Source organism: Acomys minous (genome assembly GCF_964271855.1).
Source record: "Acomys minous genome assembly, chromosome: 12".
Taxonomy (NCBI): Eukaryota; Metazoa; Chordata; class Mammalia; order Rodentia; family Muridae; genus Acomys; species Acomys minous.
In genome coordinates, this window is record NC_140493.1 from 97,395,974 (window position 1) to 97,408,529 (window position 12,556).

Genomic DNA, 12,556 nt, shown 5'->3' on the forward strand with positions numbered 1-12,556 from the left:
GGAGTCCCACTGAAACCTTTCCCTGGACCAGGACTTGCAGATCCCCTGGAAAGCGGAAAGCACACAGATCTAGGCTTCTCACTGTCTCCTGCAAGGTCCCCTGCATTTAACAGGATGGTGAACATCCCACCCCTACACTCATGAAACACGGGTCCACCCTCGTAACGTTAAACCAGGAGGAAGGGCCTGTCTGGAAAAGAGTGACAGAGGAATCCCACAGCGACTAGAGCAAGGGACTGAGCCCCAGCAAATGCGAGACCCGTCTGTGCATGGCGCGCGGCGGGGTTGAAGCGGTGGGCGCAGCGCCGTTTGGACTGGCAGGAAACGGGGGCTGCGGGGCAGGAGGAAGGGCAGAGGGAAGCCCACCTCAGGGTTTGGGTGGGGTGTCGTGAGGATAGAACTGTGAGCCTCGATGGAAGGGATGATTCCATCCCCTAGCCCAGGGTCAATGTGTCTCCAGGTATATGGGCACAGTCTGGCTGCGGGAACGTTGGGACGACTGCTGGGTCCCAGGGTTGGCCCCTTAGCAGGGCGGAGCTGGCAGCTTCTGCTGACTCAGGGACATTTCCAGGCCTGGCCTTAAGGCAATTGGAAACAGCTGCTTCTCTTGGCTGGTAGCCCTGTGGCCAGCCTCTGGCTCTCCCTGGAATGACCCTTCACCTTGCCTCTGAGTGACCCGGGGAGGGGAATAATAAGAGACAAAAAACGAAAAGCTGAAGGCCACCTGCCCCCGGCCCTGCAACCTCCCTATCTCCTTCCCACCCCTTAAAGTCACCAGCTCTCTAAGAACTAAGCCAGATGGGCGCCGCCCCCTTCCCCCACCCCACCCCCAGTTTTAGATTCCAGTGTCTGGCCTCTGCTCCTGCGGTTCCCCAACTTGGAACAGCCTCCTGTCCTCGCCTCTGCTCGAGCTCTGAGGCTTGCTTCGTGTCGCACGTGCCTTTCGTTCAACAGAGAGTCTGCAGCTTGCTAGGCGCTGTGCTAGAATTAGCCCCTCGGCTGCTCCCTTCAGCCGTGATGTCTTCAGCTTGTCCTAGGGAGCAAGCAGCACTTAGAATCTGGGCTGGGTCTGCTCTGGAGGTATCTGGTACGCTGTACGGGCAGCGAGCGGGGAAGAGTTTCTGTGGAGAAATAAAATCGGCAGCGAGCCTTTCCACAGGGGACTCTGATGCAGCCTAGGGTGGCTCCCCACAGGACTCCAGCAGAGCATCATGTGTGTGTGGGAGGGTGAGGGGGCTTTGAGAAGAGAGGCATCTCTTCAGTCACTGCCTTAAAGCCCACTCTCCTCTGTGCACGGGAATGAATTTCCCATGGCAACGGCCTGGGCGTGCTGAAAGGTGGCCTATAGGCTTCTCTCCGGTCACTGCTTTCTCCCGTCTCTGTGGCAGTGCTGGAGAGGTTCCTAATTATACTCTGGTTACCTGCAAAGTCCTTTCCCACGTGACACCTTCATTCCAACCATGCAGTATGGATTTGGGCCGACCCGATTCCCACACGTGTTGATGTGTGGCTTGTAACTTCCTCAGGATGCTCGCCTCTCCAGCTTCGTCGTAAACAGCTCGAGGCCAGAGGCCGTGTCATCTCTCTCATGTTTAATTCCCCTGCAGTACCTAGGAAAGTGTTTCGTACAGGCTGGTGGTCAACATGGGGTGAGAAGGCTGGTGGGTGGGTGGGGTTGTCAGGAGAACACACTGGTGGGGGTGTAGGGGTGGGGCACCTCTTCTGGAAGGATCCACCTGCCACTGCAGACCTCTGAGAAACGGATCTGGCAAAGCAGAGGGATGGATCCATTTCTGGGAGAGTTAGGGAAATGGTGAGGTGGGCTGTGGTCCTTACCCCCAACAGAAGCATAAAACAGATGCGCTCAACACAAAGGGGTGTGTGTGTGTGTGACTCAGTGGCGGAGCACTTGCTCAGGGGGTAAAGCCCTGGCAAAAAGGGAAGATGAGGATGTGACGGTGTGTGACTCACAGGATGGAGGGCCGGGCTCTGAGATAGCCACGGGAGCTCAAGGATGCAGACTGGGCGTCCAGTGTCGCTGGCACGCGCTCGCTCTCCTTCCAGCCCCCAGCTAGGAAAAGTGGCTGTAGGCAGCCTCCATCTAGAAATCTCTACAGAAAGAAAACTTTCTTTATTCCAGGGGCACTCTCTGATTGGACTGGTTTGAGTTTTGTGTCAATGGCATCACGGTGGCCGGGTGTGCTTTGTATGTTTCAAATACCTAAGCACTGGGTGACTGTGTGTGTGTGTGTTGCTCGAAACTGAACACAAGGCCGTGTGCTTGCTGAGCAACTTAAAACACGGTCACATCCCTCGTCTTGGCATTCCTAGCAAACCTTTGTTGAACGGATGCATGACTCACATCCAACCAATGCCTAGTGCTGCTGCCTAGCTTGATTTATTTATTCGTTCATAAACACTCACTGAGCTGTGTAACTTGACAGGTAGCACTGTCTCAGGAGTGAGATGACCGTCAGCAAAAATACAAGGGGTCCCTGTATCCTGGGCAGGACAATCTGAGATCCTACTAAGGGGGTGGGTGGGGCGAAATCTCTGAGATGGGCACTTCCACTCTGTGCACTGGCATCCTGTACTCCCAGGTGTGTGGGCGTGCTTGGGTACGAATGAGGCCGGAGGGTCCCTTTGGAGACATTAGACCCCTGCGCCTTGAGCCCCCCTCCTGTCTGCTCCATACGCGCTTGATGAGAACGCAGCCTCAAAGAACAGAGGAGCGGTTCTCAGCAAGCCCACATCAGGAGGGAAGCCTTCCTTCCTCATCGTCAGCTTCCGTTCTACCAAGGCTGTGTCCGTGCTCTCCCTCCAAGAGCCCTGGCCCCCTGGCTTGGCTGAGTCCTCCCATAACCCCCTAAAGGGATTCTTTCCACCTCCTCTTTGCACCAGTACCTGGTGTCGGTCACACACACAGCAGCTCGTGACCTGCGTTCTTCCCTTCTGCCTCCAGCTCCTTCGGAGTCTTCAGAGCTCTGCTCTGAGCTGCCTTTTGGAGCCCAAGAAGGCACCTCCTGATCTCTCACATACACCCAGCCAGACACCTGGCATTTAAGGGCTTGTTTGTTCAAAGTCGCTGTCTTTCTCTAGCTGGATTACAAATCCCAAGAGGACAAAGATGCTGGTGGGTGCTAGGATTTCTCCTGGGGTCCACTGTTGCCTGGAATGCGCTGCATACCTTAGCAACTGCTCCGAGAAGCTAGGTGGATTTGAACCCAGGACTAGAGCGGACATAGGAGGCCTTCGACCATGTCTAATGGGACAGGAGAGAACCTAGGCCTTGTGGTCAGATATCCCAGTGCCTTCCCCTGGGTTCCAGTTTTCTCATCTGTCAAGTAAAGGGGGCTTGGAGTGGCCTTTGCCAACTGGTGTGGAAGACGTGTGGATTCCAGCTGAAAACAGAAGATGCCATCCCACTGGAAACCCCACCAGCCAGAGGTGTTGAGCCTTGTGGTCCCATCCTATCTCTGTAAAGCATCTCTAAAAGTGAACAACTTTCTGGTCCCAGGCCCTTTCCTAACCCCCCACTCCCACCCCACTACGGTCACTTTCGTTTGTTGCTATCTTCCCTGGAGTGGAATTTTACAGAAGAAAATAGCCAACCTGGGGGGGGGGCGTGATGGCTCGGTGGGTAAGAGTGCTCTCTGTGTAAACATGAGGACCTCCTCAGTTCAATCTCCTGTGTCCATGCGGGGTGTGGGGTGGGGGAGCCAGATGTGGCTGTATGTGCATCAATAACCCTGGTACTATGTGGGGCAGAGACAGGAGGCTCCCTGGAGCTTGTTGGTTGCCAGTCTAAGCTGGTCCAGTGAGAGACTCTGTCTCAAGGGAATACGGCAGCATATTGGCCTCTAAACGTGGCATATGAGTCATGTGCCCACATACACAACACATATATATGTCATAGCACATGTGAGCACACACACACACACACACACACACACACACACACACACACACACACAACCTTAAAGAAAGATTGAGTGGGTCTGAATCACATCCTGAGCCCAGTTATATTTCTCTATCCCACAAATAGAGGGTCATTTGAACAATCAGGAAGGTTATAAACCACAGTCATTTATTTGGTCCCAGATTGTGAGGCAAAGACGTGAAAGATCAAGGAGTCAACCATTTCAGTGTCTGTGAAGCGCGGTCCTCCCACACTGCCATCCTCTCACTGTTACCTCATAGGTTGGAAGGGTGGGGAGACTCACGTAGCTCAGGTTGGCTTTGAACTCCGTTACGTAGCCAAGGAAGACTCCTGATTGCTGGTGGTGGGGTTGCAGGAGGGCACCCACCATGCCTGGTTTGTGAGGTGCTGAGGATTGAACCCAGGCAGGCACTCTTCCAACAGAGCTACACCCTCAGCCCCTAGGGAGTCTTTTATAAGGGCATGAATCCTACTAATTAATGTGATTACTCTCATAACCTCAGCACTTCCCAGAGGCCCACACCCCAACACCATCCACCCCAGGGCTAAGATTTCAAAATAGATGTTTAGGGAAAGGAAATACTCAAGACTGTAGGAGAAAAGGAGGGAGCAGGTTAAGTGTGGAGGACCCAGTGACAGGCAGTTTGACTGTGACAGCCACCACTAAAGTGGCTCATGTGAATCTTGCCAGAGAGGAGCAGCCCGCCCCCCTGACCCTTGACCCCCACGGCTACAGACACACATCCTGTGCTGTCAGGATAGAGGGACACGGCCCCATCAGACCTCCCACCATGGCATTCTGACAGGAATTTGTTGCCCTACGTATTGGAAAATTTAATCTAGCCGTTTGGACAGGGAGCAGAACAGCAGGCTGACTGGGTGTAGTTATAACCTCATGAAATTCACTCCTGCACATGCGCACTTGTTACCCAGCATCTGTTAAATGCTGCCAATTGGCTGTAGTTATGATCTCATGAGCTTCACTCCTGCACGTGCACACTTATTTTTTTTTTAAGTAGTTTATTCAGATTACATCGCATTTGTTCTCCCCTCCCTCGTACCTTCCCGTCCCCCCTCCCTCCCTCCCTCTTTCATTCCTATTCCCCTCCCCTAGGTCTGTGACAGGAGGGGACCTTGACATGTGCACGTGTTACCCAGCATCTGTCAAACACTGCTGTGCATTAGGCAAGGTGATGGAAAAGAGACAGAAAGCCCTCGGGAGGTTAGAAGCAAGAGAGAGACAAGAAAGAGACAGAGCATGTGCGGTAGTAAGGTCTGGCTCTGGAAATGGTGGGCTAGTTTGTTTAAGTCTAACTCGATGACCAAGAGTGCTTAGAGACTAAGAACACAGTGTACAACAGTCTGAAGGCTCCAGAGAACAACTGAAACCAGCGCATGTAGAGAGGGAAAAATATTCCAAAGGAAAAAAACGTAAGATGGGTAAGATAGACAGCTTAGCTGGTCCTCTGCAAAAGCAGCAATTACCCTGTCTTTTGTTTTTTTCTTTTTTCTGAGACAGGGTTTCTCTGTGTAGCCCTGGCAGTTCTGGAACTCGCTCTGTAGACCAGGCTGGCCTCAGACTCAGAGATCCACCTGCTTCTGCCTCCCAAATACTGGGATCAAAGTCTTGTGCTACCTCACCCAGCAACACACACACACACACACACACACACACACACACACACACACACACACACAGAGTCTTCTGAAATGTGAGTTGTCAGGTAGAAGAAACAGTGCAAAGGCCTTGAGGCTGGAAACCCCTAGATGAGACAAGGATGTCACTGCAGCTTGAGTGAAGAGAACGCAGATGTTCGTATGCTTCCAGGGCTCCTGTTGCTGCGATGAAACACCATGACTAAGGCAACTTGGCGGGGGGGGGGGGGGGCGGGGGGCAGGGGGGGTTAGTTAGAAACAGGGCAGGAACCTGGCTCGCTCACTAATTAAGAAGGTACCCTACAGGCTTGCCCACAGCCTGCTCTTACGGAGGCAGTGTCTCAGTTGACTTTTCCTCCCCTCAAGTGACTCAGCTTGTGTCAAGCTGACACAAAACTGGCTGGCACAGTAGGACTTAGTGGCCCCAGTCCTTGTGGACCCTAGCAAGGAGCTTGAATTTTATTTGGAAAATGAAGTGTTTTTTGAAGGAATTTAAGCTATTGTTTCTTTTTCCTTACTACTATGAGGTTCTCTCTCTCTCTCTCTCTCTCTCTCTCTCTCTCTCTGTCTCCCTCTGTGTGTGTGTGTGTACTTGTGCACATTGGTACAGTGAATAAGGAGGCCAATCTTTGTTTCAAAGGTGTAAATATACTCAAGAGAAAAAGAAAACACTTAGATAATATCGGAGCATGGAAGGCCATAAGGAAAAGGGATGGGTTCTATGACATGAATTTTTCATGGCAGGATACGTGTCAAAAGCAAAGCCGAACTCAAACAATAGGCTAGTGTGGTGACATAGGCCCATGATCCTAGCACTTGGGAGGTGGAGACCGGAGGACCAGGAACTCAAGGTTGGTCTTGGCAGGTCTGCACTACAGAAGACCCTATCTCAAAAAACTAAAAGAGAAAGCAAATTATAAAATTACACGTAACTTATTACAGACCAAGAGTTAATTCCCTAGTATAAAGAGAGAGCTTCCATCAATAGTAATAAATAAATTATGAGAAAAATATTAATAATGCAACATAAAACTAAAATACCTGTGCAGAAAACTAACCGTGTGAAATATAATTGGCTTTTAAATATTTGAAACAAAGGGCTGGGGCTGTAGCTCAGTGACAGAGTGCCTTCTTCCCACGTGCAAGGCCCTGGTTTGTTAAATTCCCAGCACCGTGCATACAGAAAAAGTGAGAGGCCAGGCAGATGGTTCAGTCAGTAGCATTTGCCAGGCAAGTATGAGGACGTGAGTTCAGATGCCCAGCACCTGTGTAAAAGCTGGGCATGGTGCTCCATGCATGTAACCCTACAACTGGACAGTGGGGGACACAGAGACAGGTGGATCCCTGAGGCTCAGTGGCCACCCAGGCTAGCTGGTTAGTGAGCTCCTGATCGAGTGAGAGACCCAGGCTCAAAAACACTAAGGTGATCCGGGCGGTGGCGGCGCACGCCTTTAATCTCAGCACTCGGGAGGCAGAGGCAGGAGGATCGCTGCGAGTTCGAGGCCAGCCTGGTCTACAGAGGGAGTTCCAGGACAGCCAGGGCTACACAGAGAAACCCTGTCTCAACCCTCCCGCCCCTCAAAGCCCTGATAAAAGCAATTTATGGGAAAGTTCTTCTCACAGTCCCAGGCTATCATCAGCCGCCGAGGGGAACTCAGCGCGGCAGGAACCTGAAGCAACTAATCATGTTATTAACGCGTGCCTGCTTGTACTAAGCTCAGACTCTCCACTCTCACACACTTGCCTAGGGAATGGTGCCACCCACATTGGGTGTGTCTTCATATTTAAATTAATGTAATCAAGACATCGCCTACCCCCCTTCATTCCCCCCCTACCCCCCTCGGCATGCACAGGCCGGCCTGAACTAGTTGTTCCTTCATGGAGACTCTTCTCCGTTGAGTCTAGATCATGTCAAAGTGACATTTCAAAGTAACCATCACACCAGTGGATTGAAAAAAAAAAATCTCTGCAGACTGGGATGTGCAGTAAGTGTGTGCTGTGTGCACAAGTGTCAGTCTGAGCGCAAGAGGAGGGTAGTGAAATGTAGGTGTCGGAGAGACCCCCCCCCAGTTTGCTTACAATCTGGGGGACACCGTGAGTCACTTTTTATTTCTAATCCTCAGTCTAGCCGCTCTTTTATTTTTTTCCCTTCCCTCTTGTCTCCCTTGAGATACCATTTACATATTATAACACTTACCCATTTACAATGTAGTTAATTGGGTTTTAGAATATTCTCATGATAATTTAATTCTAAAGCATTTTCAGCATTCCTCCTACCCAAGAAACACCTTTAAAAAATTTTTTTAAAGCAGCCCATTCCCTATTTTTATCCCCAGACTTACTCCTTTAAGATTTGTGTTTTCATCTGAAACTGTTTTTGGGGTGATTGGATTCCCCCCCCCCCATCTTCCTCTTAGAGGTCTGCTCATCAAGGAAGTTGGCAGAAAGATGCAAGATTGAGGAAACTGGAGGACTAAATTGCACTGTCTTATACAAACAAAAAAGAGCAAACAAAGCGATCAAAAAGCCTCCAGGGAATTCAAGAGTTATTGAGGAGTATGAGTGTTTCAGTATGGAGAAGGACTGGTTCAGAAAGATCTAGAAGGAAAAGGATGGACTCTGTGAAGTTGAGTCTGTAATGTAGACACCTCTACCCAGCCTTGTGATGGTTTCTAGAAGGTACAATCATCTTTCATCACCTTGAAGACATCCCAAGGAGCCGTGAGGATGCCTGAAACCATAGTTAGTGCCAGACCTGAACCGAGATGTGTTCTTGCTATAAATACATGCCTGCGGTAAAGTTTAATTAATAAATTAGTCATAAAAAATAAATAAATTAGTCATAGTAAGACATTAATGATAAGGAAATAGGACAATTACAAATACGATAATGACAGTTATTTAAAACATAGGGGGTTATTTACTTCTAGAGTTTTCCATTTAATATCTTTGGACAGCAGTACTGACACCGAAGGAAATGAAACCGCAGATAAAAGGCACATGTGTACGAAGCATTGGATGTGCTGTGTAGAGCTGGGTTTGATTTTAGAGTGGGGCAGAGGCCTGGATCCTGCTTCCAGATGGACGTGTGGCCGAACAGGAATGGACTGTGCCGCCTCTGGGTATAGGGACATAGCCGTGCCCCTCGCCCTACCTTGAACTGTGACAGAGAGGACCAAGTAACTCAACACATGTGACAAGTGCTGGGCAATGGTCAGTGCTTGTAAGCCTTAGCAGTCGTCAAGGCCGAGTTATGACCATTTCCTGTCCTGCCTTTCCTTCCAGAACCCGATGTCTTCCTCATCTTCAGCCAGGGGATGCAGGGCTGTCTGGAGGCCCAGGGCGCGCAGGTCCGAGTCACTCCAGTCTGCAATGCCACTCTCCCCGGCCAGCGCTGGAAGTGGGTCTCCCGGAATCGACTCTTCAACCTGGGTGCCATGCAGTGCCTGGGTACAGGCTGGCCAGTCTCCAACACCACAGTTTCCCTGGGCATGTATGAATGCGACCGAGAGGCCTTGAGTCTTCACTGGCATTGTCGTACGCTAGGGGACCAGTTGTCCATGCTTCTGGGGGCCCGGGCTAGCAATGCATCGAAGCCTGGCACCCTTGAGCGTGGTGACCAGACCCGCAGTGGCCAGTGGAACATCTACGGCAGTGAGGAAGACCTGTGTGCTCGACCCTACTATGGTGAGGGGCTGCTTGCAGGCAAGAGGTGCCAAAGGAACAGGTTTAGAGTAACAAGGCCTTTGGCTGCTGTGGACCCTTGACAGTCACTGTTTGATAAGGAGTTTTAAGTAATTAGGAAAATTAACTTCAAAGGGTTTAATTTACTTTTTTTTTTTTTAATTTAAAATTAGAGGCTGGGGGGATGGCTCAGTCAGTTAAGTGCTGGTCACATAAGCATGAGAGTCCAGGCTAATCCCCCAGAGTTTGCATAAAACAGGGATATGTAAAATGCTCATAATCCCAGCACTGGGAAGGCAGAGACAGGAGCATCCCTGGGCGCCAGTGCTAGCCAGCCTTGCTGACTCTACAAGCCCATGGCTAGTGAGAGAACCCAAGGTACGCTGGACAGTGGAGGCACACACTTTTAATCCCAGCTCTCAGAGGCAGAGGAGATGTGAGTTTGAGGCCAGCCTGGTCTACAGAGCGAGTTCCAGGGGTTACACAGAGAAACCCTGTGTCAGAAAACCAAAAAAAAAAAAAAAAAAGAAAAAAAAAAAGAAATCATACATAGGTAACTCAGATGGGTGGGAAAAACTAGAAGCAAATATCATAAAAAAATTATAGTCCCATAAAATAGAGGATAGCTGCTTTCTTAGGAGATTAGAGAGGGTCCTTCTGAAGATATGACCTTTTGTTTTTCATCTGAAATGTAAATTGTCAGGTAGAGGGGACAGTGAAAAGGTCTTGAGACTGAAACAACCAATCAGAGACATGGACATCTAGCCGCCGCATGCATGCATGTGAATACATACCTGCATATATGTAAACCCCCATGTATGAGTGTGCACATACAGAAAATTAAAAATTTGGGGCCCTAGGGCTGGAGAGATGGCTCAGAGGTTAAGAGCACTGGCTTCTCTTCCAGAGGTCCTGAGTTCAATTCCCAGCACATGGTGGTTCACAACCATCTATAATGTGATCTGATGCCCTCTTCTGGTCTGCAGGTATACATGCAGGCAGAGCACTGTATACATAATAACAAATAAATACATCTTTAAAAAAATTGGGGGCTATTAAGGTAGCTCATGGGTAAAGGTGTCTGCTGCTTGAGACCTACGTGCTAGAAGTAGAGAAATAGTTCCTGATAGTTGTCCTATAGCGCACACACTCGCATGCATGCACACACACACACCAAATAAATGAATAAATGAGTGTAATAAAAATGTAAAGATTGCCAGGCATGGTGGCTCATGCCTTTAATCCCAGCACTCTGAGGCAGAGGCAAGCGGATCTCTGTGAATTTGAGGCCAGCCTGGTCTACAAAGAGAGTCCAGACTGACCAAGGCTACACAGAGAGACCCTGTCTCAAAAAACCAAAGGGGGGTGGGGAGAAAGAAAGATAAAAGAAAAATTCAAAATTAGCTTGCAGCATCCCCTAAAATGACTGAGAACACAAAAGTCAAGCATTCTCCCTATGCCCGGGGAAAGTGGCATTGTGACAGGAAATGCAGTGGCTATGGGGGCTAATCTCATTTTTCTGGAAAAAGGCTAACACTGTAAAGAGGATTGTGCTGAGCCCTGAGTGTGTCGAGCCCAGCTAAAGGCCTTAGAGAAGGCTGCCGATTCCGACGTGGAAGCATCTGAGGTAGTCGGGCCTTGTGGCTCAGGCTCACGCTCCCAGCCCTGGGGTGGTGGAGGCAGGAGGATTAAGGCTAGCCTTGACTACATGGTGCCTTGGAGGCCAACCTGGACTATGTCTCGAAGAGAAGGGGCAGGGGGAGAGGGGACTGCAAGCATTTTGAACTGAACGGAGATAGGAGAATAAGCAGCCTAGGGAGCCATTCCCAAGCTGCGTTAGTTGTGAAGAGAAACGTGACGTTGGGGCTGGTGAGATGGCTCCGTGAGCGATGGCCACCAAGCCGGACAACTCGAGTTCAGTCCCTGGGGCTCACATAGTGGAAGAAGAGAACCGTTCCCCAAAAGTTGCCCATAAAAAAAAAACCCTGATAATATATTGAAATAATTAATTAGAAGAGTTTAAGATTAAGACACAAATAGCCTAAAGTTCAACGCCTTCCCCTCCCCGGATCTCCCCGTTGAGAACCCATGGCAACGCCACACAGTTTCTACAGGTGGCTAATGGGGACCTTAGTCTCTCAAGAGTTTGTGACCAAGCTGGGCGCAGTGGCGCACACCTGTGATCCCAGCACTTGGGGAGGCAGAGGCAGGGGAATCGCTGTGAGTTCAAGGCCAGCTTGGTCTACAAAGCGAGTCCAGGACAACCAAGACTACACAGAGAAACCCTGTCTCGAAAAACAAACAAAAAAAGGGTTTATGACCAGATCCATCTTTGGAATTCTTTCCTGGAAGGACACTTGTGTTCCGTGGTAGATTATTTAGGGACAGCCTGGAGCCTAGGCTGGGTGGCCCTTTGTGGCACTGGAAAGGCATCGGAGGGGTTGGGAGGCTTCCCAGACTCTCCAGCCCCCTGCCTGCTCCCATAATCCCAGGCTCCTGGACTATAGGGGATTTTCCCTGGTGGGTGACTCAGGCAAGTCTGTGGGGAATCCAGGCATCAAGGCACCGCTCTCTTCTCCCATAGAGGTCTACACAATCCAGGGAAACTCCCACGGGAAGCCATGTACCATTCCCTTCAAATACGACAACCAGTGGTTCCACAGCTGCACCAGCACTGGCCGAGAAGATGGGCATCTGTGGTGTGCCACTACCCAGGACTACGGCAAAGATGAGCGCTGGGGGTTCTGCCCCATCAAGAGTGAGAAGCAGACAGGGATGGGAGAGCCCTGGAGGGAGGCTGGTGATGAGTGGGCGCGGGGGTGGCGGGGCTGGGGTAGGGGGTGCGATGAGTGGGCGGGGGGGGGGGGCGTAGCCGGCGGGAGGCTGAGGGGGGGTCGGGGGGCGGGGCGGGGCCAGGAGGGGACTCTGAGCGGGCTGAAGAACTTTCACAGGAATGGGATAAGTTGCCCCTGCTGTGTGGGCGTTGCGGAGGGGACCTATGGTCCATCTGTGGTTGTGGCAGGTAATGACTGTGAGACGTTCTGGGACAAAGACCAGCTGACTGACAGCTGTTACCAGTTTAACTTCCAATCCACGCTGTCCTGGAGGGAGGCCTGGGCCAGCTGCGAGCAGCAGGGTGCGGACCTGCTGAGCATCACGGAGATCCATGAACAGACCTACATCAACGGTGAGGGGAAGGGCAGCCCCGCCCCTTCCTCCCCCTCCTCGCTCCCTCCCCACCCCCTGCCCTGCTCCCCCAACCTCTCCTCTCCCACC

The 12,556-nt window shown here is 50.9% G+C and overlaps 1 protein-coding gene across 2 annotated transcripts in view; it reads left to right on the plus strand.

Annotated features, from left to right (window-relative positions):
* Window positions 1-12,556, plus strand: part of MRC2 (mannose receptor C-type 2) — a 58,950-nt gene that overhangs the window by 24,209 nt on the left and 22,185 nt on the right. For both annotated transcript variants that reach the window (XM_084749572.1, XM_084749573.1), the window contains exons 2-4: window positions 8,882-9,283; window positions 11,865-12,038; window positions 12,303-12,467. In XM_084749572.1, the coding sequence (XP_084605698.1) occupies window positions 8,882-9,283; window positions 11,865-12,038; window positions 12,303-12,467 (741 nt within the window). The remainder of the gene's footprint in view (window positions 1-8,881; window positions 9,284-11,864; window positions 12,039-12,302; window positions 12,468-12,556) is intronic.